We start from the raw sequence: 25,108 nt of genomic DNA on the forward strand, positions 1-25,108 counted from the left end.
GCTTCAAATAAAATATTGGTCCTTTAAAAATTAATTTCCTCAAATTATAGATTTTGATGCCCACCCACCCCCACCAGATAAGAGCTCCTTGAAGCCAGGCTTCATGCCTGGCTCATCTGAATATTCTTGGCACCCAGCCTAAGTTCTGAGGCATCATAGACAATATTTGCAAAATAAATGCATATAACTTATTCTCTGAATTCCCCCAGGATTCAAGGACCTCAGACATTATGTAAAAGCTAACCAAAAATCCAGACCTACAAGACCCTTGACAGAGTCAGTCCTGTGGTAGGGCTGCCTTTTTTCCTCCTCATTTTCAGTACTGGCTTTTTACTTTGATTTTATTTTTATGAAGTTCACAGCTACCTTCACTAACATTAAAATTCTATTTTTTAAGATTCATTTAGCGGGGTGACTTTGTTTTTTTAAGTTCATTACAATTATACCATAATTTGAGGACATATACCATATTTTAAAATAGATTGTTTGTTTACTCCTGTTTTAATATCCTTAAATTTTTTTTTTTTTTTTCCCCTCTTCTCCCTTTCTACTACCAGGATGATAGAAAATGGGAGTGCATTTTAGCAGACCCAGGTGTACTTGCTGTTTCTTAGGTTGTCACTGTAGTGGGTTGACTTTAACAAATCCCATTTAAAAGGTAAATTACAAACATTCATCAGCAAGTGATTTTTCTAAAGTCTTCATGTTAGCTATCTCTTGTTGCTGCAACAAATTAGCACAAAAGTCGTGGCTTAAAACAACAGCCGTTTATTCTGTGGCTACAGAATGTATGGAAGGCAGAAGTCCAAATGGTTCTTAATTTGGCTGAAATCAAGGCATCAGCAAAGGTGCCTTCCTTCAGGAGCCTCAAGCAGAGGTCGGTCCTTTCCCTCACTTTTTCCAGCTTCTAGAGTCTGCCTGTATTCCTTGAATCATGGCTCCTTCCTCCATCTTCAAAGTCACCAATGTAGCATCTTCAGATTTTGACTGGGCTTCTGACTTGGCTCTTCTGCCTCCTGTTTATTTTTTTAGATTTTGTGATTACCTTGAGTCCATCCACATAATCCAGGGTGACCGCTAGACCTCGAGATCATTAATTACATCTGCAAACTTCTTTTTGTCACATGAGGTAACATGTTTGCAGGTTCTAAGGATTAGGATCACCTTTGGGGCCATTCTCCTGTCTACCATAAGCATGCATGCACGCTTCAGCTGTGTCCCACTTTGGTGATCCTAAGGACTGCAGCCCGCCAGGCTCCTCTGTCCATGAGATTCTCCAAGCAAGAACACTGGAGTGGGTTGCTGTGCCCTCCTCCAGGGGATCTTCCTGACACAGGGATCAAACCCACGCCTCTTATGTCTCCTGCATCGGCAGGCGGGTTCTTTACCACTAGCGCCACCTGGGAAGCCGCCACAGTCAGAGACCCTCACAGAGTTCTGCTGCCTCGAGTTTCTAGCTTTCTGTGCACTCAGGAGAAAGGCTTTGAGTTTTTTTGTGTGTCTTCTCCTGATATTTCTGTCTTGGATGTTACTACTTTAAATTTATGAAATGGTAAAACATCCGCCTGCCAGTGTAGGAGACACGGGTTCAATCCCTGGGTCAGGAAGATGCCCTGGAGAAGGAAATGGCAACCCACTCCAGTACTCTTGCCTGGGAAATCCCATGGACAGAGGAGCCTGACGGGCTGTGTAGTTCATAAAGTCGCAGAAGAGTCAGATGTGACTTAGTGACTAAACAGCAACAATATAAAAAACACATTATCTGTGTTTGTGTGGACACATCAGGGTGGATAGATAGATGTTCAATAACACGGTATTCGGACAATAATGATAATGTATTGGGTTGATACAATGATAATGTAAAATTCGCTCCGTTTTTCCTATTACACCATATGGAAACCCGAACGAGCTTTTTGGCCAACCAGTAATTAATAATGGAAAAGGAGGCAGCAACTTGGCAATTGAAACCCGGTGAGTTGTAGATAGAGGTGGTTTTTGTTGTTGTTCTCTTGTTTGTTTTTGTTTTGGCTTCAGCTTGAAGCATGAGGGATCTTAGCTCCCTTATCAGGGCTGAAACCTACCAGAGAGGTCCCCAGACGGAGGTTTTTAAAACTCGTCTTTATGGTGGCCTGTTCAGTGAACTCACAGAGCCTTCTAACTTTTGTCTTTAGGCTTATGTACAGAAGTATGTCGTGAAGAATTATTTCTACTATTACCTGTTCCGATTTTCAGCTGCTTTGGGACAAGAAGTGTTCTACATCACTTTCCTTCCATTCACTCACTGGAATATAGATCCTTATTTGTCCAGAAGACTGACCATCATATGGGTTGTAAGTATTATTATTACTTATGGACCAGTATTGTTTCTGCAAAAGCCATCTGCTTTAGTACTCTGCATATTTGCTCTTTTTTAAAAAATCACTTAGAGCTGAATTTTTACCTGGTTTACTTTGGGAAAATGAAAGGAAATACATTGCTAAAGCTATGGGTGAGTAAGACTAGGAGAGGAGAGAGATGATGTTTGGAGAAATGACCTTTCTGAGAATCCTAGCAGTGGTGGTACATGTGTGCATGCGCACTCATGACCAACACTTGGTGACCGCATGGACTGTAGCCCAGTACCCAAGATGGGGCATAAATGCCTCCTCTCAAGAAGTCCCTTTTGGTAAAATTTGATCAAAAACTGAAAATAGGAGATGTTGACTAATACCACTTGGAATTCCTAGGAGAGGAAAGACATGATTTGGTATTAAGTGTGACTTAATTCCAAGTGGTTTTAAGTGTGACTACTCCATACCTATTAGACACAAGGACATATAAGGCAGGGCAGCTTTAATTTGAGGGAATTTCTAGTATTAGGGGGGCAGCTGGCCTATATACGGAAACCCATTGACAATTCCAGGGGGAGAGATGGAGCCCCTTCTGATGTTTTGTTTCAGACCCTATCATTGAACTTTGTTCAGGACTAAATTCTGATTTTTTTTTTTTTTTTAATTGAGGGAGGGAGATAGTAGCAAGGTGTGCTGTGAGCATCCAGGCCCTGGGATCAGATTGGCCTGGGTTCAGTTGAAGCTCAGCCAATGCACCCGTTTGTGTGCCCTTGTCCTGAGCCTGTAAAACAGTGTTAATAAAGTGCATCTCCCAGAATAATCCTGAAGACATTCACAGCATGGTCTAGCATGTGGGAGGGATCTACAGGTTGCTATAAGCATGTAATGCATAGTGATGGGTCCATGAAGGCGAAGATCAAAGATTGATCAAAGATTGTTTAGGTCAAAGATAGGTCAAAGATTGTTTAGCCAAGAGATGGTGGCTTCAGGGACAAGGCTGCCAGCACAGCTGTTTCCTTAACTCAAGATTCCACCCTGAAAACTGAGCTTCAGAAGCACTTGATCATGTGTAAAGGTACTAGGGTTCTCAGGCGGCTCTGTTCTGAGAAGCTGTGGCTGCACATCTGGGGCTTAATTTTTCTCATTTGTAGAAGTGGTGAGAGAGAGGTCTTGTTTGGAGCCATAAATGCAAGTGTCACAACAGGCAGGGGGTAGAAATAAAACAGTGAAGTGATGGGTGGAGAGCCCTGGTGGGTGGGGAGGCATCTCGGGGAACTGGGAGTGGCTGCCCCTCTCCACCACCCTTGCCCAAGAGAGGAAAAACAGGGTGGAACTGTCAGATCTCTTTTTTCTGTGAAGTCTTTAAATGAAGGCTTACAGTTTTTTTAAATATGGTTTTTATTATTTATTTTTGGCTGCACTGGGTCTTCGTTGCTTTGTGCGGACTTTCTCTAGCTGTGGTGAGTGGGAGCTACTCTTCATTTCAGTGTTTGGGCTTATCATTGCGATGGCTTCTCTTGCTGAGTGTGGGCCCTAGGCTGCTTGGGCTTCGGTTGTTGCGGCTCACAGGCTCAGTAGTTGTGGTGCATGGCCTTATTAGTTACTCCACGGCATGTAGGATCTTCCCAGATCAGGGATCAAACCAGTGTCCTCTGCATTAACCCACAGATTCGTATCCACTGGGCCACCAGGAAAGTCCTAGGCTTGCATTTTAAAAGCTTTATATGCCAACTGAACAAAAGCATCCTTGAAATGCAGAATTCCAAGGCCTGGTTTGAAGTCTTGGGCCTAAAGGACAACTAAGATCCCTCAGGCTTGTGGTCAGGATTATTTGGCCCCTAATTCTTCCTGCTTATTTGCTCCTTTTCTCTCTCATTCTACAAGTCACTGTTTCCTTTCTCTGTCTCCCAGCTGGCCCTCTTCTGAAATCTAGCTTACATCTAAAAGTATGATCCAATGAGAACGTGCAGAAGCATAAGAATCTTGGAAGAGATGAACGTTAGCGCAGTTGTTCCCCTCCCTTCTGAAGTGTCTTCCATTCCTGCAGAGCCGGTGATGTCCACTAGAGCGGCTGGGGGAGGAGAGGGAGCTGGGAGCACTCCTGTTCTTAGGATGCGAATGTGCACCCAAGATCCAGGGTACTTGCATTCCTTTTCTTGTCACTTATTTTCCGAGATTTAAGATGTGTCTGACTCTACAACCCCATGGACTGTAGCCCGCCAGGCTCCTCTGTCAATGGGATTTCCCAGGCAAGAATACTGGAGTGGGTTGCCATTTCCTTTTCCAGGCGATCTTCCCGACCCATGTCTCTTGCATTGGCAGGTGGATTCTTTACCATTGAGCCACGAGGGAAGCCCCTTTTTCTGAGAATTTTCTTTTTCAATCCAACTTTTATGGTCATTGAGTGTGGTAAATGATGCAAAATATTTTTAATAACCCAGCAGTATCTTATACTGTGTACAGTCAGTTTGAGGTCAGTTATCTTCCTCACTGAGGGTAGAAAACTTTTCTTGAGGGATCAGGAACATCTTTAGACCCTGTAAGGAGGCAGTGGTTATGGGACTCTGATTGTCATCGTGGGTGGTGGTTTTTCATTTTGGAGTCCTGATTTCAGAGCACTCAAAGGATTTCCCACTTAAGGTAGAATTACGAGTCTTTTGTCAGAGAGTGGGCAAGTAAAGTCTTCACCTGAGAAAGGAAAGAGCCGCCTTTGAATGTGCTATTTGTTGTGAGCTTTGGCAGCCTATTATTTGCTTTTAGAGATGAGTGAATGGTCAGAGCCACAAGGCACCCATGTAGAGGGTTATGTAATTTGTATCAGTGAGGCATTCTTGGCAGTTAATGGTGGAGAGACAGTGGTGGATCCAAGGAGGGTTGCAGGGAGGGAAGGAAGGAAGGGCAAAGGGAGGTAGAGCTTTGGAGGGGACAGATACTGAGAGGTGGGAAGGTGGTTGCTCTGTCCTCAGTTGTGGAGATAATAATGGGAGAGGCTTGGTTTGGCTCCACTGTTGTAACTGGATGGAGGGAAGGAAAATTCTTGATGGTGTCACAGGGAGGTAGGAAGGGAGGTGGGATGGACATGCATGCTAAGCGCTTAGTCCCTTCAATCATGTCTGAGTCCATGTGACCCCATGGATGGTAGCCCACCAGGCTCCTCTGTCCATGGGATTCTCCAAGCAGGAATACTGGAGTGGATTGCTATTCCCTTCTCCAGGGGACCTTCCCAACCCCAGGATCCAACCCATGTCTCTTAAATCTCCTGCACTGGCAGGTGGATTCTTTACTACTAGGGCCACCTGGGATGGAAAAGGGTGAGATTCTTTGGGGCAATCAGTTTCCTCCTGTGGCAGCCTGTCTTCTGTAAGGGATATGACTAAATTAGTGGCTGTCTCTTTAAGGGGTGAGGATGAAAAAATGTTTATTATATAAGGGACAGAATTTGAAGTCCCCTAACTTTAAACATCTTATCTCACTCAAAATCCTTTGAAAGATAGCTATGTTCAAGAGTGCCAGATCTCTTGATGAACTGCATATTAATTTGACAGTTGTCATTGGATAAAGTCTCAGCAGGTTTTATTGCTTTTAAAAATAATTTGTTATATTAGGAGTGACTCATATTGTCTGAAGCAACTTAACAGAATTTATGGTTACATGAACAGCTTTCTTTTCACAGTTGTAATTGTTCCTCCTGTCTATTCCACCTCTGTTAATCGCATTTGTTGGCATCCCCATGTTCATTATCTTTTTTGATCTTCATAACAATGAGTTGGTATCAGTTTTATCATTTTATGGATTGGGATTGTAATACTTCAAATAATAAGCCATGTTATATATTGAGGACACTCAGTGTAATAGTGCTTTACATATACTACCTAGTTTAATCCTGCCAGTACCTGAGACATGACTATTGGCAATCAGGAAACTAACATGTAGAAAGAATCACTTTGGATTAAGTGGATTTGATCCAGAGCCCTAAGGCCTCTTGTGCAAGAGAGGGCCACCATTGTTTCTTAGAAAAATACTACTGAACTACACTAAGAGCCTTCACTGGTTTTTTTTTGTTGTTTTTTTGTTTTTTCTTTTAAGAGATGTTGAAGTTGAGGCTTTAAGCATTCAGACAACTTGCCCTAGGTTCTGTTCCATTGCATATTTGCTATGATTGCATTTCAGTTTTGCCCATATGGGATTTATTAACTTTATCTACTCCTTAAGTGTCTTTCATAGACCTTTCTTGACAAGTCAAAAGTATTTTATCCCAGGAAACTTAGATAAGCTTTTTTTAAAAAGTTAACTGAGAAACATCAATGAGGTATTTTCTTCCTCTGTCACTTATCAAGGTTTTTTTACCTGTCGTTCGATTCAATAGAATCTTTGACCTTGGAACAGAAAAGGCCATGAATGGGTTATTCATTAGACCCTCATAAGAGATGTTATCCATAGAACTTTAGGAGTCACTGCTCAACTGAGTGATTATCTGATTTCCTGCCTTCCATTTTGGCGTGGTGACAGCCCCACCGAAAAAGAAAATAGAATATTGCTTGTGCCTTAAAAAGGTTAGCTCCAATTTCATTGAAACTGCATGGTGTTCAGCTCTGTAACATGAGGTAGCATAATGGTACCTCCATTAATTTTCATATATTTTTAATATCACTAAAAATTTTTTTTCAGATGCTACTTGTGTTAACTCTTGTGAATTTTCAGTCTGTCTTTTGAGTATATTTTAAAGGGTCTTTTCTAATCTCTCTTTATCGGTTAGCATCAAGTGAGATTGAACTATTGATTTTCCAAGTCTCAGAGGCCGTGTGTCTTTAAATAAGATTTTTAGAAATTCAAGATTTTGAGAAGTGGTATGTAAGTTGATGGTATCATGAGTAGAAGAAAATCCCTTAAAATTGAATTTCAATGCTTTTATGCAGGGTGTTCACATTAGTTTAGGTAGGAACCTCACCACTCTGTTGCCTTACCTTTTGTGACCTCCATGGCCTGTATGTGTGTGCATGCACGCTAGGCAAGAACACTGGAGTGGGTTGCTATTTCCTTCTCCAGAGGATCTTCCTGACCCAGGGGCTGAACCCGCATCTCTTGGATTGGCAGGTTCTTTACCAACTGAGCCCCCAGGGAAGTCCTTGACCCCTATAAAACATTTGAATTTGGGACTCTCATCTTCAGGCACCAAATCTTTCTGACCTGGAGTTTCCCTGGCCATGAAATAGTTTACTCGGGGGCAACCAGCCTTTAGAAAACCTGATTCTCACTGCCCAAACTCCGGAAAGTTTTTAATTTGTCTTGGGAATTTTCTTTTCCCTTTGTTTTCCCATTTGTAAACACTTCTTTTACATAATGACATCGAAGGATACAGTCCTCAGCATTCTGACCCATATGTGGTTATTTTTAAGTAATTGTCACCCTATCCAAACTGTTCTTAAGAATTTTTCTGATTGTTGAAGGTCTGGTTGAAGGCCCTGGTTGCTTCTGAGTTTCCAGGCAGGGGTAATCTCGCTTCTAATAATTCATGTTTTTTTGTTGTTTTTTTTTTTAATTCCCTCAATCCTTTTTTTTTTTTTTTTTTTTAAGTTTTGGCCATACTACACAGCATGCAGTATCTTAGCTCCTGACCAGGGATCAGACCCACACCCCCTGCAGTGGAGGTGAGAAGTCTTAACTACTGGATGGCCAGGGAAGCCCCCCTCAATCCTTCTGAATTTATGGCTTTTGATGAACTCTTTGAGTGTTCAAGGAGTGTTGATGTTGGGGGAGGGTGCTGCTCCCACCTCTATCAGCAGCTCTGAGGTTTGGTCAGAGGTTCCTGGCTTCCCAGGTACGGGGGGCGCTCCACAGAAAGAGAGAGGCAGTGGAACTTCCCTCAGCAAAGCCGAGGGGTCCTGAGGAGAGGTGAGCCTGCTGTCCGCCAACCCAGCCCCTGGGCAAGCCAGAGACAACCAGAGCCGACAGAAGTTCTGCCTAAGCAGTTCTGCTTTATTGCCACAAACTCTTGGTTTATATAGGCAAGCAAAGGGGTTTTGCGAGGGTTGGACCAATCACGTTAAAGGTCAAATTGTAATATGCCATAGTTGCACCAATCATGTTAAAGGTCAAATCTTAATATACCATAGTTGCACCAGTCACGTTAAAGGTCAAGTCATCATGCGCTTCATTGTAACAAGAGTCTATGGTGATCACGTGCTGTCCACGTGCACGGAAATCAAGAGAGCCAATCAAAGGTTTTAACAAACTTAGGCCATGCCCTCATCTCGTCCGCCAGGCACCATCTTAGCTCTAAACTGCAAAGCTAGCCCTTCTTTTTTCAAGGTTTCCCATTTAGGGCCCCACACCCAGGTGGCACTAGTGTTAAAGACTCCACCTGCCATTGCAGGAGACAGGGTTTGATCCCAGTGTTGGGAAGATCCCTGGAGGAGGGCATGGCAACCCACTCCAGTATTCTTGCCTGGAGAATCCCATGGACAGAGGAGCCTGACAGGCTACAGTCCATAGGATCACAAGGAGTTGGACATGACTGAAGCAACCTAGTATACATGCACACTCAGAGGTTCCCAGGCTTCCCAGGTGGTGCAATGGTAAAGAATCTGCCTGCCAATATAGGAGATGCAAGAGTCACAGGTTCAATTCCTGGGTCAAGAAAAGCCCCTGGAGGAGGAAATGACAACCAGTATTCTTGCCTGGGAAATTCCATGGACAGAGGAGCATGGCAGGCTACAGTTCATGGGGTTGCAAAGAGTCAGACATGACTGTGTACACACATACACACAGAGGTTCCTGATCCTGAAATATTAATACCATGAAAGGAACACGAGGGTGGTATTTATAGGGTGTTGGTTTTGGTTTCCACTCAAAACTGGCTCAAAGGGGAGATGTTGTCAGGTTACAAGGAGTTCCGTAGGAGCCAAAACTACACGGGGGCTGATGTCAGTGAACAGCTTGGTTTCTGTTACAGTTAAGCAGTGACTCTACGGATCTGCCTCTTTACCTCCTGATGCCAGCTGGTAACTTCCTGTCTTTTGGTTCAGAGTTCTAAGACAGTATAACCCAGCTCACTGTGTAGCACAACTGCACCCATCTCTGGCTAATGCATATATTGATTGTATTTGGTCCAAGCAGCTGTGTTGGGGGTGAGGATAGACAATTAATTGGGGCACAGAGCCACGGACCAGGTTAAAATATCGGGAGACTTGGACTATAATCCTAGCAGTGAGACTTTGCTCAGGGCACTCACTTCTTGATTCTGGCCTGCAGCATCCCTAGCTTCAAAATGAAAGGACTCAGCTAGAGGACCTTGGGAGGTACATAACATGGTCATGACTCTTCTTTATTTGTTCACTATGTGACACTTAAGAGAGCCATCCATGGCATGGAGTAAGAAAGCAAAGACTAAATGCTGGACAGAATTACAAGAAAAAAAACCCTGTCATCTCTTTTGCAGACTGAATGCTAATATGGTTTTACATGCTGCTTTCTTCTGCTCAATGATGATACATTAGAAATGCATATCAAATCCACCTCTAAATATTTGTTAGATAGTTTGCTGTTTTGTGTTCAACACAATCAAAGAAATGCTTTAAAAGGAAATGCTGAGTTGCTCAGTAACTAGAAATTCCTTTTTTTTGGGGGGGGGGTACTCTCAAAATCCTGTCAATAAGGAGGTCATAACAGCAGAAGGTTTCCTTTTGGCAGCTCCTTCCTTTCCTCCTCTTCCAAGTCAAATTAACTTATGCTGAAGAGCTTGAGTTTAAAATGATGGGTTTCACATCTCTCACATTGTGATTATTGAAAGCTAAAGTGAAGTGAAAGGCGCTGAGTTGTGTCCAACTCTTTTGAGACTGCAGGGACTGTACAGTCCATGGAATTCTCCAGGCCATAATACTGGAGTGGGTAGCCTTTCCCTTCTCCAGAGGATGTTCCCAACCCAGGGATCAAACCCACATCTGCTGCATTGCACGAGGATTCTTTACCAGCTGAGCCACAAGGGAAGCCCTTATTGAAAGCTAGCTGGCTGATATCTATATTACAAAGCAGATCTAACATTTTATGTTTAAATTGTGCCTATAACCTAGTGTCTAACTGCAGTAGAGTCTTGGGTATTATAAAGGGTTCCATAAATTGGTTAAGAGGCAGTTGTGTGATAACATGTCAAAATGCAGTGGTGTCTCTTTGGATGTGGGCAGACTGCCATCTGGCTGTGTCACAGGGGAGTCCAAGACATGGTAAGAGAGGAGGGCAAAACAGCCTCTCCCAGCCCTGATTCACAGCCCCCAGACAATTTTAGTGCCAAAAGATGACTTTTAATGTGATTATCTTCTAATCCTCTGTTTAAACCACTACCACCTTTCACTTCAAAAGGTTGTCTTGCCTGTTAAGTTGGTTCTTGCTTGAGATTAATGAGTCTTGAAAAGTATTCAACAAAGGCCGGATTGTAACTTGCAGTGAATGAAATGGAATTAGGAGTGAGAGGTTCTGACCAGTCCCTCTGAAGTAGAATCTTGTAATTTAGCCGTGGTTAAATATTAAGTAAATGTCTCTAGAGGGTTTGTTATGCAAACTGTATTGGTTCGCTTTTCACAATGAGGAAATGTTTTGGTTTTAGTGTAGGTTAAAAAAAAAAAACAACTTGAAAACCTGGACTCAACAGATTCGGATCTAATTATCACCGTCATTACCTGAAAAATGATCTGCCCCCCTCCCCTTTTGATGATGACTGGAGAATGTGACCACATTCTTCTCGAGCTCATCTGCCACCCCACCCCTGAAACAGGAGGGAAGAGGGGAGGGCACAACCTTTAAAAGAATGACATAGCCATTTCGTTGTGGATTTAGTAGCTTTTCATGACTCTCTTGCTTCCCTATGGAGTGTAGCCCTCCAGGCTCCTCTGGTGATGAGATTTCTCAGGCAAGAGTACTGGTTGTTGTTGTTCACTTGCTAGGTTGTGTTTGACTCTCTGTGACCTCATGGACTGCAGCATGCCTGGCTTCCCTGTCCTTTACCATCTCCCGGAGTTTGCTCAAACTCACGGCCATTGTGTCGATGATGCCATCCAACCATCTCATCCTCTGTCATCCCCTTTTTCTCCTGCCTTCAATCTTTCCTAGCATCAGAGTCTTTTCCAATGAGTTGGCTCTTCACATCAGGTGGCCAAAGTATTGGAGATTCAGCATCAGTCTTTCCAGTGAATTATTCAGGGTTGATTTTCTTTAGGTTTGACTGGTTTGATCTCCCTGTAGTCCAAGGGACTCACAAAAGAGTCTTCTCCAACACTGCAGTTCAAAAGCATCAATTCTTCAGCAGGACACTGGAGTGGGCTGCCATTTTCTTCTGTAGGGGATCTTCCAACAAAGGGATAGAATTTGTGTCTCCTACGTGGCAGGCAGATTTTTTACCACTGAGCCACCTGGGAAGCCCTGACATGGCCATGCTGCTGCTGCTGCTGCTAAGTCACTTCAGTCGTGTCCGACTCTGTGCGACCCCATAGACGGCAGCCCACCAGGCTCCACCGTCCCTGGGATTCTCCAGGCAAGAACACTGGAGTGGGTTGCCATTTCCTTCTCCAGTGCAGGAAAGTGAAAAGTAAAAGTGAAGTTGCTCAGTCGTGTCCGACTCTTAGCGACCCCGTGGACTGCAGCCCACCAGGCTCCTCCATCCATGGGATTTTCCAGGCAAGAGTACTGGAGTGGGGTGCCATTGCCTTCTCCGACATGGCCATAGGACATGAAAAAAAACTGGTTAGAGCCAACTAGGTACAAGATGGCAGGAACTTAGACCTCTAGTGGACCTTGAGCCTCATTATACTATCATTGTAATATGTTAGTGTGGCATGCTGCTGTCCATGGGGTCACAAAGAGTCGGACATGACTAAGCGACCGAACAGTGAAATATATTAGCATCTAAACAACACATCCAAGACATTTCTGAGGCTAACCATACATAGAAGACCAGAAAATGGGCGGTGGTCTGGAAATCCCAGGCCCTTCCCTGAAATGGTTGGAATATTTCAACTATTAGCTCCCACTCATTATTCTATGAAATTATCTAGCCCATAAAAACTAACTGCCCCATATTTCAGGGCCTCTCTTCTTCTAAGTTGGCCCACACTCTGTGGCGTGTGCTCTCTCTAAATAAATCCACTTCTTTCCTTTCTCTCTCACTGATGCCTTTCTGTGACCAGACATCAAAAACCTAAGTGTTATTAAGTCCTGAGACCAGGTGTATGATCTCAGTTAAAGGACTGTGGGTTCAAGTCCTATCTGAATTTCAGTTTTCACCTCCACTGCTGTCTCTCTTTTCAACCTAAGACTTGAAATGCTGATTTTTGGATAGGGTTTGATTGAGCAGAATTGTAATCCTCCCACAAAGACACCAGCACCCCCTACTCTTCACCCCTAAGCATCGCTTCTAAATGCTTCACTTTATCTCCTGGATGTGTGATTACTTTCCAGCTTAGCTAGGTATGAAACTGTCTGAAACACCAGGAGCCTGGAGGGCAGAATATCTTTAAGGATGAACTTAGTTTAGATCTGCTAAGACAACGCAGAAAAAATTAAACATTTCAATTTCAGAGTTTGGATATGCAGTTAGTTCTTCTCCCCTCCTTTTGGTTTTATCATAGCTTTAAGTGTCTTACCAAGAAAAACAGCCTTTGCCATGTTATATCCAGACCTTGAGCCATGGAGCCTCCAGTAGGACAGGGTCTCAGGAGGTCACCTTCTGAATTCAGCTGGCTTCTGGGACCAGGCCCAAAGCTGCCCTTCCCTATTTTCTGCAGGGGATCCATCCCTAAGGGCCTTTCTTTACAAAGCACCCTTTTGGCTGGACCTGTCCCAGAGCCTCTCCCATTTATTTGTAAAACAAAACAAAAGAAAAATGAGCTAATCAATAGGCCACAGGGGCCTTTCTTTCAGAGGAAATTTTGAAGTAAAATCTTAACAATGCTCTTTTTTTTTTTTTTAATCAATCAATCCTATTTGCAAAGCTGCCTTCTTAAATGGGTAGGATTCTCACAGCCACTGCTCAAGAGCCTCCTCTATTCGCCAGTTACTTTACCCAGTTCACAGGTGAGAAAACCGAAGGGAACACATCCAGTAAGTGGAATACATGTCTATCTCCCCACCCCATCCATTCCTTTCCACTGCAGCATTTTGCCTCAAATGGCTAAATTCTACTTCCCCCTCCCAGCTCCATCCAGTTATTCAGAGGATGCTTGGCCTATTTGGTTGGAAGGCTCCATATATCTTCCTGTTAGCAAGTGCCTTCCACGTGCAGCAGATACACGTCCCAGGTTCCTCAGACATTGGCCTCCCAATTCTCTGTGTGGTGATCCCTTGAGTGCCCCCCTTTCTTTTCAGACTGTGTGTCCCAGACTCTGTACTCTCCATAAGAGGCCGGGGCGTTCCAGGGGCCTGGTAGGGGAGAAGGGCTTTGGGACCTTGGTTGGGGGCAGGGAATAGAGAAGGTCTGAGGAGGCAGCCTGCTGTCCCCTCAGGCTTGTGGTGCCCCGACAAACACTCTATTTCCTGATTGTATTTGGCACTACAGCCAAGTGGAAAAGGAGGACTGAGGCTAAGATTGGCCTTTGTCCCACAAGGAGATGGGGATTTGACTTCTCTTTGCCTCAGGAGCCTCCGGTGGAGGAGGGAGGAGCCCTGCACCCCTCAGCAACCCTCCCACTGGATGAGAAGTGTCTTCTAGGCTGAGACGGGAAAGAAAAGGTTTTTTTCTAATCAGCCGAGTGCTCTTCCAGTTTACAGCCGGAGAGGCCATACTGTATTTTGGCCTCCGGAATGTTCTGGAAGCTTAGGGTGTACTAGACCAACCCAGTCTTGTTAAACATAATGGCAGTTGGCTCTTGTCTTCCCTTTCCTTTCTCCAGTGTGGCCCTGGGGCTTCCGCGGATGTACCCTTCATAGCCACTTCTCCTCAGTGCAGCCAACAGCCTTGACCTCTGTTCCTTTCCTCCCAGGCCCAGCTGCCACCAGATGCCAGTCAGGCTCTGTTGTGCCAGTGGCCTCAGTGGGCTCGTTGGCCAGGAGGCATTGTGTCTGCTTGAGGGGGAGTTGGGTCTCAGCTAATTGAGGGTTAATCTGGGAAACTGAGGCTTCCTGGGAAGACTCTGACCCAGGGTGCCCTCTCTGGCCTCTTGCATCCTACAGTGGGTCCTGGCCGCCACCCAAGGCCCAGCCCCAGTGCTCTCCCTGTTGGATTGAGTCCAATTCCTGTGTCCTTATTGTGTCCTCTATGAGGCGGAGTGAATGTGTCATTTTCAAAGTGCCACAACCTAACTGTTTATGAATAAATAGCAGTGTGGAATTCATGAACGTAAATTGCACACGGCTGTGTGCAGAGCCTCTGTGCCTGCCTTCGAGACGATGACAGCTCTCTGTGAGCTGAAGTCAGCTAACTGTGTCCTGTCTGGGTGCTGAACACAGGGCCGTGGACCCTATAGATGTTGGGGAGTGAGGTATTGTAGGTGGCTCAGTGGTAAAGAATCTGCTTGCCAATCTCACTGGAGATTCGGGTTAAATCCCTGGGTTGGGAAGATCTCCTGGACTAGGAAATGGCAGCCATGGACGGAGGAGCCTGGTGATCTGCAGTCCCTGGGGTCTCAAAGAGTCGGACACGACTGAGCGACTTCACCTTCACTTTTCACTTTCATGCTTTGGAGAAGGAAATGGCAACCTACTCCAGTGTTCTTGCCTGGAGAATCCCAGAGACAGCGGAGCCTGGTGGGCTGCCATCTATGGGGTCGCACAGAGTCAAACATGACTGACACGACTTAGCAGCAGCAGCAGCTCTTTGCACCAGGTAGCAAAGTATTGGAGCCTTAGCATCAGTCCTTGCAGTGAATATTCAGGATTGATTTCTTCTAGGATTGACTGGTCTGATCTCCTTGTTATCCAAGGGACACTCAAGAGTCTTCTCCAGTCCCACAGTTGGAAAGCATCAGTCCTTTGGTGCTCAGTCTCTCTTCTGGTCCAAAAGTGGGAGCACAACATGGAAGGCCTGACAAGCTGACATAGCCAGTAGGGAGCAGACTGAGGATCTGAACTCTTGAATATCTTATTCCAGAATCCTGGCTATAAACCACTGTTCTCACTAACCTTTTCCCTTAATAGTGTTAAATGCAGTCAGGCTTTTCTGTTTATTAAACATGCACAATTAATTTGATTTTTTTCATTTTACAAGTATGAACCATACTCATAAAAAATTGAGCAAAGAAGAAAAAGTTCCCTAGATCCTCATTTATTGATTTAAGGGTGAGTCCCCCTTTCCTTCTATTTTGTCTGCTGCTTGTCTGTCTTTATACACTCTTTGATCACAGGATACAGTTAATCTGCTACTTTGTGGTAAATGGTTTGATTTTACACTAACCATGTCTTGGGGTTCATGGTGCATACCTAAAAAAAAAAAAAAAAAAAAAGGAATGAGATGGGATGACTCACTAAGCTTTTAACCTAAAAGAAATCATTCAATCTTAATTCCTTTAAGAATTAGAAAACTTGGATTCTAATCCAAGTGAGAATTGCTCCACCTCTATTTTACTTAGCATACACTTTAGTAAAATAGAGGGAGGTATTTTGGTTGGAGTCAAGGCCAAGCTAGAATGGGCTCATAACTACTGACTGTTCCAGATGGGCATGTAATTAGTCCAGAGTTTGTTAATAATTAGCCTAGTAATGTTTATTTCTGGGTTCAGTTCGACCACCTCTGAAATGTGGAGTTGAGCAAAATGATCACAGGGTCCTTCTCATTTTGAAAGTGTCACAGTTATAAAAATAATAATGGTGATACATGTTTTAGTTATGATATTCTGTCTTTTTAAATCATATGTTCTGGCTTCAACAATGCATCTGGCCCAATACAGCTTCCCCCAGGTGACTGCCACACGTGCCTTGACAGTTTGCTCCTGGTGAAGGTGAAGTCGCTCAGTCGTGTCCGACTCTTTGCGACCCCGTGGACTGTAGCTACCAGGCTCCTCCATCCATGGGATTCTCCAGGCAAGAATACTGGAGTGGGTTACCATTTCCTTCTCCAGGGGATCTTCCCGACCCAGGGATCGAACCCAGGTCTCCCGCATTGGAGGCAGATGCTTTAATCTCTGAGCCACCAGGGATCCTAGGGTCCCTCTAAGGAACAATAGTTAGCGATTCTCTGAAAAAAGTTCTGAGACCCTTTGTTGGATCCACTGGATCTGAGTCACCAGGAATCACTTGGCCCTGGAAGTGAAAACCAAGTGATAGTCAGGTTTGCTGAAGGTTTAGTGATCTTAGGCCAGGCACAAACAATGGCAAACATCAAGCACACAGTCTTGCTCTGAGCTTGTGTCTGTGTGTGTGTGAGAACACATAACAATCCATTGTTTGCATTGCATATGCTCTGATTTAACTAGAAAAAGATGTTATGTTTTTGTTCCTCTGAAAATTAAATTTCTTCTGGCATTCACGGGCACTGAAATCAGAAGGGAAAAAAAGTTTTGTTCAATTTGAAAGTGTTTTTGAAATACGTTAGCATTTCGACTCTAGGGAATGGGAAACGACATTCTGAGGGTTTTTCCAAACACATGAACTTGGAAATTAGCAACTGAGAAGCAGTAAACTGACTTCCTTTTAACCTGACACTGATCAACAAAGGCCAAATGAGCAAAATAAAATAACTGATTTCTTTATTAGGCCATAACAGAAGGTTCAGTCAAAGGAGAAAATAAAACTCTGGATTGAATACTAAGGCTAGGATGCATGGCACACCTGTGTGCAGGCTGCCCTGCCCCCATGGGAGCCCCTCCCAGCCCAGCCACACCCCCAACCAGAACTTCTTAAACCTGGGCTATTTGAGATAAAGGTTGAGCAATTTTCTGCATTTGTCTACATAATTGGGGAAAATATTTAGAAAGAATGGATACAGGGGGGCTGGAATGAACGGCTCCACTTTTCTTTAGCCAACGAAGACCACAACAGGGTCGTTTCTTGAGAATTCATTAAAAAAAAAAAGGAATGGGGCTCATTCACTGGGGTAAGCATTCCACACAAGCTGAGTGTTCTTTGAGGCTTTTGCCCTTTGGGGACCGGATTCAGAAATTTAAACCTGAATTTGTACTGTAGGAAAGCTTTTCAAGTGTATAAGTCTGGGTTTTATGCTTAAAAAAAAAAAAGTCTGCTAATCTACAAAGAATGCTAGACTTTTTTCCCCTACAGGGCAATCAAAAGGGTGTGTCTTTAACACAAAAAGGATTAAAATCACTATTACTCTGTCAAGAGCCTGAGTTTCAGAAAACCAGGTGCCTGTCTTTATTTAAAACATCTCAGCTGCCTAAAATGATGTTTTAAGCTGTGTTAAGCTGTTATCTAGCTCTCTTATGGATGCTAATTTTGTGTAACTTTATATGTATTCATGAAGTATATGTTTTAAGGAAAATTCATAAAATAGGCATAAAGCCACCTAGAGCCTTTTCGGTGTGTTACCATTAAGATAAAGATATAAAAAGCTATGTATAGGATCAGCCCTGGTTTAGAAATTATGTTTGCTAAGTAGAACAGTTTTTCTGAAGGAAATTCTCCTAGAAAACCCAAGGTGAAGGGACTCCCAAATCAAACCTGTGCAGGCATGCTTAGTCAGTTCAGTTGTGTTCAACTCTTTGCAACCCCATGGACTGCAGGTCAACAGGCTGCTCTGCTCTGTCCATGGGATTCTCCAGGCAAGAGTACTGGAGTGGGGTGCCGTTTCCTTCTCCAGGGGTTCTTCCCAACCCAGGGATCAAACCCATGTCTCTTTACATCTCCTGCATTAGCAGGCCAGAGAAGGCAATGGCACTCCACTCCAGTACTCTTGCCTGGAGAATCCCATGGACGGAGGAGCCTGGTAGGCTGCAGTCCATGGGGTCGCTAGGAGTTGAACACAACTGAGCGACTTCACTTTCACTTCTCACTTTCATGCATTGGAGAAGGAAATGGCAACCCATTCCAGTTTTCTTGCCTGGAGAATCCGAGGGAAGGGGGAGCCTGGTGGGCTGCCATCTATGGGGTCGCACAGAGTCGGACACGACTGAAGCGACAGCAGCAGCATTAACAGGCAGATTCTTTAGCACCACCTGGAAACCCCAAAATCAAACCCAGACAAGGTTGAATACTCTTTTGTGGTCACCTGGACAGCTTTCATCCTTTGCAGGCTGGAATTCTGATACCTGTATTTAAACACTGAACGCTGATCCAAGCAAGAAGACAAGCATAGTAATCTCTTGAAGGTGTCTCTTATATCATCTTATGAATCCTATATTTTTACAGATTTAAACTCAAATTTTGTAGTTTTCTCTTTGATGGTCTTGTAACCATGAGCCTACTTCATTAATTCCCACCAGTAATGTAATATCTCATCCCTAAACTGTGTAGGTGATGCTGAAAGCTCTGACTCTGCAGTGGTGTTGAATGGACTCTTGGGGACAGCTTTTTGGGTGAAGTAGGAAAGAACTGTCTTACCAGGTAGAGCTCCTGCCCCCCAAAACTGTATCCTAACCCAAGGAGGATTTGGTGAGGCATCTTATACCAATGGTTTGAGGGTGGGATTGCTGATAAGAATTAGGGTATGTGCAGGGTCTTTAATCTGGTTTTAGGTAGTCTAATGAGTTTCTGAGGCTGCTTTAATCTGGCCTCAGGTGGTCTCTTGAAGAGCTTTTCTGGTTTCCTTAACATGTTGTTAGGACAGGACAGGCTCTAAGGGGCAGGCTAGGCCTGAGGTTTAGTCTCTAGGAAAGCTGAGGCACTGGGAACTCCCGCAGGCAGTGTAGCTCGACCAATCAGAAAAAAATCCCCGTAGCCCCCCGCCCGCACCAGACCTGAGCCAATCCGGATAGGGATGCGAGGTTTAAAAGTCCCGCGCTCTCGTATGGTTTAACCAATCAGCTATGCTGTTACAGGAACAAAGAACTGTCTGTATAAAAGTAGATGTGATTCAGAGCTCGGGGCTCTCGTCAAGACTCCACTGTGCTGGATGAGACTTGAGCCCTAGGTCGAGCTAGCAATAAACCCCTTTATGCTTTTGCATTGCTGTGGATGTCTTATTCTCTCAGTTTTGGGGACTCGGACACTGGGCATAACAATAGTATGAAGAATGCTAATATCTTCATTTGTTGGCATTTTTAGTTTTGTAGGCTCAAATATATTGTTACATGTATCCCTTTAGGGGGAACCAGGACCCTGCCCCTGGTTTCACTGTATGATTATACAGAGGAAGTGAGAAATAGATTTAAGGGACAAGATCTGACAGAGTGCCTGATAAACTATGGACAGAGGTTCGTGACATTCTACAGGAGACAGGGAACAAGACCATCCCCAAGAAAAAGAAATGCAAAAAAGCAAAATTGCTGTCTGAGGTGTTACAAATAGCTGTGAAAAGAAGAAAAGTGAAAAGCAAAAGAGAAAAGGAAAGATATACCCATTTGAATGCACAGTTCCAAAGAAAAGCAAGGAGAGATAAGAAAGCCTTCCTCAGTGATCAGTGCAGAAATAGAGAAAAATAATATAATGGAAAAGACTAGAGACCTCTTCAAGAAAATTAGAGATACCAAGGGAACATTTCATGCAAAGATGGGCTTGATAAAGGACAGAAATGGTAGGGACCTAAGAGAAGCAGAAGATATTAAGAAGAGGTGGCAAGAATACACAGAAGAACAGTACCAACAACATCTTCATGACCCAGATAATCACGATGGTGTGATCACTCACCTAGAGCCAGACAGCCTGGAATGTGAAGTCAAGTGGGCCTTAGGAAGCATCACTACAAACAAAACTAGTGGATATGATGGAATTCCAGCTGAGCTATTTCAAACCCTAAAAGATGATGCTGTGAAAGTGCTGCACTCAAAATGCCAGCAAATTTGGAAACCTCAGCAGTGGCCACAGGACTGGAAAAGGTCAGTTTTCACTCCAATCCCAAAGAAAGGCAATGCCAAAGAATGCTCAAACTACCACACAATTGCACTCATCTCACACAGTAGCAAAGTAATGTTCAAAATTCTCCAAGCCAGGCTTCAGCAATACGTGAACCATGAACTTCCAGATGTTCAAGCTGGTTTTAGAAAAGGTGGAGGAACCAGAGATCAAATTGCAAACATTCGCGGAATCATCGAAAAAGCAAGAGTTCCAGAAAAACATCTATTTCTGCTTTATTGACTATGCCAAAGCCTTTGACTGTGTGGATCACAATAAACTGTGGAAAATTCTGAAAGAGATGGAAATACCAGACCACCTGACCTGCCTCTTGAGAAACCTGTATGCAGGTCAGGAAGCAACAGTTAGAACTGGACATGGAACAACAGACTGGTTCCAAAAAGGAAAAGGAGTACTTCAAGGCTGTATATTGTCACCCTGCTTATTTAACTTCTATGCAGAGTACATCACGAGAAACGCTGGACTGGAAGAAGCACAAGCTGGAATCAAGATTGCCGGGAGAAATATCAATCACCTCAGATATGCGATGACACCACCCTTATGGCAGAAAGTGAAGAAGAACTAAAGAGCCTCTTGATGAAAGAGGAGAGTGAAAAAGTTGGCTTAAAGCTCAACATTCAGAAAACTAAGATCATGGCATCTGGTCCTATCACTTCATGGCAAATAGATGGGGAAATAGTGGAAACAGTGGCTGACTTTATTTTTGGAGGGTCCAAAATCACTGCGGATGGTGATTGCAGCCATGAAATTAAAAGACTCTTACTCCTTGGAAGGAAAGTTATGACCAGCTTAGACAGCATATTAAAAACCAGAGACATTACTTTGTCAGCAAAGGTCCATCTAGTCAAAGCTGTGGTTTTTCTAGTAGTCATGTATGGATGTGAGAGTTGGGACTGTAAAGAAAGCTGAGTGCCAAAGAATTGATGCTTTTGAACTGTAGTGTTGGAGAAGACTCTTGAGAGTCCCTTGGACTGGAAGGAGATCCAACCAGTCCATCCTAAAGGAGATCAGTCCTGGGTGTGCATTGGAAGGACTGATGCTGAAGCTGAAACTCCAATACTTTGGCCACCTGATGCGAAGAGCTGACTCATTAGCAAAGACTGTGATGCTGGGAGAGATTGAGGGCAGGAGGAGAAGGGGACGACAGAGCATGAGATGGTTGGATGGCATCACCAACTCGGTGGACATGAGTTTGAGTGAACTCCAGGAATTGGTTATGGACAGTGAGGCCTGGCGTGCTGCGATTCATGGGGTTGCAGAGAGTCAGACACGACTGAGTGACTGAACTGAACTGAGCTGAAGGACCGTGCCCCAAGACTGCACTATTGTTCCTTAGCCGCTCCTCTCTCGTCTCTGTATCCCCTCCCTTCCCTGGTTAGCAATGGTTTGAACCTGCTCTTTGGAACTCGAGGAAGGTCTTGGAGGGTAAACAGAAAGGTACCTGCACCCAGAAGCCCCACAGTGTCCTGCTTGTTTTCATAAGTGCACCACAGCCAAAGAGTGAAAAAAGTTAAATGATGTGACCATGTTCTTGCCTCTTAAAATGATGAAGTGCTATGAGAGTGTATGTGGTCTCCTGCCAGCTCTCCTTTCCACTCTAAGAAAAGCTGGACTTAAACTCTATAGAAGTAAGTTCTGTAGCATATCTGTAGCTAAAATGTGATGTCAGGAGCATGTTAAAAAGAAGTTCCAGAGTCATTGTTTCTAAAATAATGTTTTAAAAAAGCATACAACTCCACAGATGGCTAAGCCCTTCCAAGCATATTCTTATCTCAATCCAGCAGCATTTTTGTGATATTAATGCCTACATTTACATAAGATGAAACTGAGGATGAGATATTAATATCACCCAGATCTCATTTTCACTCCAGCCCCCTTCTTACTTCATTGTACTGTGTCAAGCTTAATATAAAGGTTCTTTAAGAATCAAATGAAGAATCTTCAAAAAGAGTCCAACAGGCTAGAAATTAAAGGATTTAAAGACATTTAAACGTTCAATAAAGACTGGACAACTTGTGTGTGTTGGGGTGGCGGGGGGGGGGGGTGTTCTTTTAAAGGAAAGTTTGTTCCTTTTCACTCAGTACTAGCAGCCTTGGCTTCAGTTTCTGTCAGCTTCTCAGAAAGCTCCTGAAGCCCCTACTCAGCTGGCCCTTGTTGACTGGAAAAAAAAGTAAAACAAAACCTACAGTGTGAGAGTTGTGAATTAAGTTATATTTTGGACAAAATAAGGACTGTAGTCCAGGAGATGCCATTTCAGATAACTCTGAGAAACTGTTCCAAAAAGGCATGGGGGGAGTCAGTTTACATGTGATTTTAGTAAAGAGGGAATACACGCAATCAGACTCATAGTTTTTGCAAGTTTTTGCTAATCTCTAGGCACAAGGAGCAGATATCACTATGAAGAATTTTAGTCCTTTCTAGATACAAGGAGATGCAAGAATTGGGCTCATAAAATATTCTCCTAAAAATATCTATCTGAAGACCTGTCAGTTTTCCCAGAGCACTGAGTGCCTCCTTCCTGATCTCCACCCTGGACTCCTTTCAGGGATGTTGAAGGTCAGCAGCTGCAGTGAAGAAGTGGATGGCAAGTGCCAATTTGCAGGTGACACATTCAACCTAAGAGATGCGGATGGTCTGAGAGCATAAAGGGGTTTGCCAGAGTTTATCTTAAAATACTAATCTATATTTTCTTCTGCAAATAAAAACCTGATTAGATAAATCCCTAAATACACTGCTGGCTGAAAAATGAAAGAAGGTGATCCTATTGAATTCTACCTGAGCCCTATGCTCCTAGAAAACAGGAACCATGAAGATAATCCACTCACCCTTTTGTGTTCTAGGAATGATTTACTACAAGGAACCATCCTTCTCCGGATGACTTAGACAAGGCTCACAGCCCCACCCCCTCCTTGTTTACCTGTGACAAGGCTGGTCATGACCCCTCTAGTTCCCAGTCTTTGATTTATAAATGATTTTAACTCCATCCCCACTGGCCTATCTGGTCAAAATACCTGCTACCTTGACTTGATCAAACTTGAGTTGAGCTTTCCTCCATGGCTAGACCCTGAATTTTGACTCATCTCATACCAGCCAGCACACAGCCCCTCCTGAGGATAAGCTGACCACAGGATAAACAAGGCTCTGATCCACTGCCCTGTCCACCTCCCCACACCCAGAGAACACCTTTGCAGTACTGATCATCCCTCTGGATGAAAGAAAAGCCCTTTTCTGCCTGGTCTTTGAATACTCACAGATCTTACGATCAGAGAGATCTTCCAGTCCTTTCATTTAAAAGCTGTCCTTGCCTAAATCCAGATTTGTTTTTCATTTGATAAAGACAATAGAAAGAGAATTCAACCCTGAAGTCCCTCTATGTGCTGTCCTATAGTTCTCACTTTCCAAGATCATTTTGGCAAAATGTGCTTAGTGTCTACTCCCTCTAATGCAACATACAATCTTTTGTATTGCTGAATAGCTTTCAGGAAAGCATTTGAATTCTTCCTCTAACCAAAGCAGCATATAAACATTAAAGAAAATGAGAAGAAGCAGTTATTTTGCTTAGGCTAGTATTTCACATACACTTGAGACTAGATTGCTGTTCAAACACAAAGTGATTTCCTAACTTTATTATTATAGCTCCAAATCACAAATGCTAGAGAGAGCTACATTCAAATGTAACTACAAAAACACCTTCCACTCCTCAGTATTAAATTATTTCTATTGTCTCTTGCTTTATATGGGGGCTTCTTCAGTGACTCAAATGGTTGAGAATCTGCCTACCATTTGGGAGACCCAGGTTTGATCCTTGGGCCAGGAAGATCCCCTGGAGAAGGGCATGGCTACCAACTCCAGTATTCTTGCCTGGAGAATCCCATGGACAGAAGATTTGCTTTAGATAAACTTCAGGATTGGCTTTCCCAGCATTAACTAGAATTTGCTGTATGGTATCTCCTTCTCTTGCCTGGAAAATCCCATGGACGGAGGAGCCTGGTAGGCTGCAGTCCATGGGGTCGAGAAGAGTCAGACACGACTGAGTGACTTCACTTTCACTTTTCACTTTCATGCATTGGAGAAAGAAATGGCAACCCACTCCAGTGTTCTTGCCTGGAGAATCCCAGGGACGAGGGAGCCTGGTGGGCTGCCGTCTATGGGGTCGCACAGAGTCGGACACGACTGAAGCGACTTAGCAGCAGCAGCAGCAGCATCTTCTCAGCTGTGTCCAGGTAGTCAATCACCTTGTTTTGTTACTATTTCAAAAGAATAAATACTCCACAAAAAATAAAGGTTTTAAGGAATGCTATATCATTTTAAAGTAATGTATGGAAAGTTGGTTTTAATTCTACTAGGACATCTAGGCTACTGATTAACTCTATCAAATATGTGTTCTACTTTATGTACCATAATTCAAGGGCCTTAATTTAGCCAGTTGTATGATAAGGTCTGTAGTAAGGAGGCATACAATATTTTTTTAGCCCTAGATATTCTAGTATGTAACTTAGAAATTATATACTAGGATTTACATAGTATTAAAGAAGTTGTCACAGAATTTTTTGCTTGTTTGTTTGTTGGCTACACCACATGGCATGCAGGATCTTAGTTCCCTAACTGAGGATTAAACTCTAGCTCCCTGCAGTGGAAACCTGGAGTCTTAACCACTGGACCACCAGAGAAGTCCCAACCTATAAAATTTTACCTCCTAAGATTCTTAATTTTCCCCTAGAGTGCTGGCTACAAGCTGTAAAGTCTGAAGTTGTTTATCAATAGAAGTGGCATTTTTTCTCTTATCTTTTTCTTGAGCTTGGTAGATACCAAAAGCAGGACTTTTAAGGTGAAAC

The 25,108-nt window shown here is 43.6% G+C and overlaps 1 protein-coding gene across 1 annotated transcript in view; it reads left to right on the forward strand.

Annotated features, from left to right (window-relative positions):
- The window catches only part of SGPP2 (sphingosine-1-phosphate phosphatase 2), a 155,819-nt gene that overhangs the window by 55,036 nt on the left and 75,675 nt on the right, over positions 1–25,108 (forward strand). The window contains exon 2 of the mRNA XM_068968483.1: positions 2,172–2,330. Within this exon, the coding sequence (XP_068824584.1) occupies positions 2,172–2,330 (159 nt within the window). The remainder of the gene's footprint in view (positions 1–2,171; positions 2,331–25,108) is intronic.

Source organism: Capricornis sumatraensis, chromosome 3, assembly GCF_032405125.1.
Source record: "Capricornis sumatraensis isolate serow.1 chromosome 3, serow.2, whole genome shotgun sequence".
Classification (NCBI taxonomy): domain Eukaryota; kingdom Metazoa; phylum Chordata; class Mammalia; order Artiodactyla; family Bovidae; genus Capricornis; species Capricornis sumatraensis.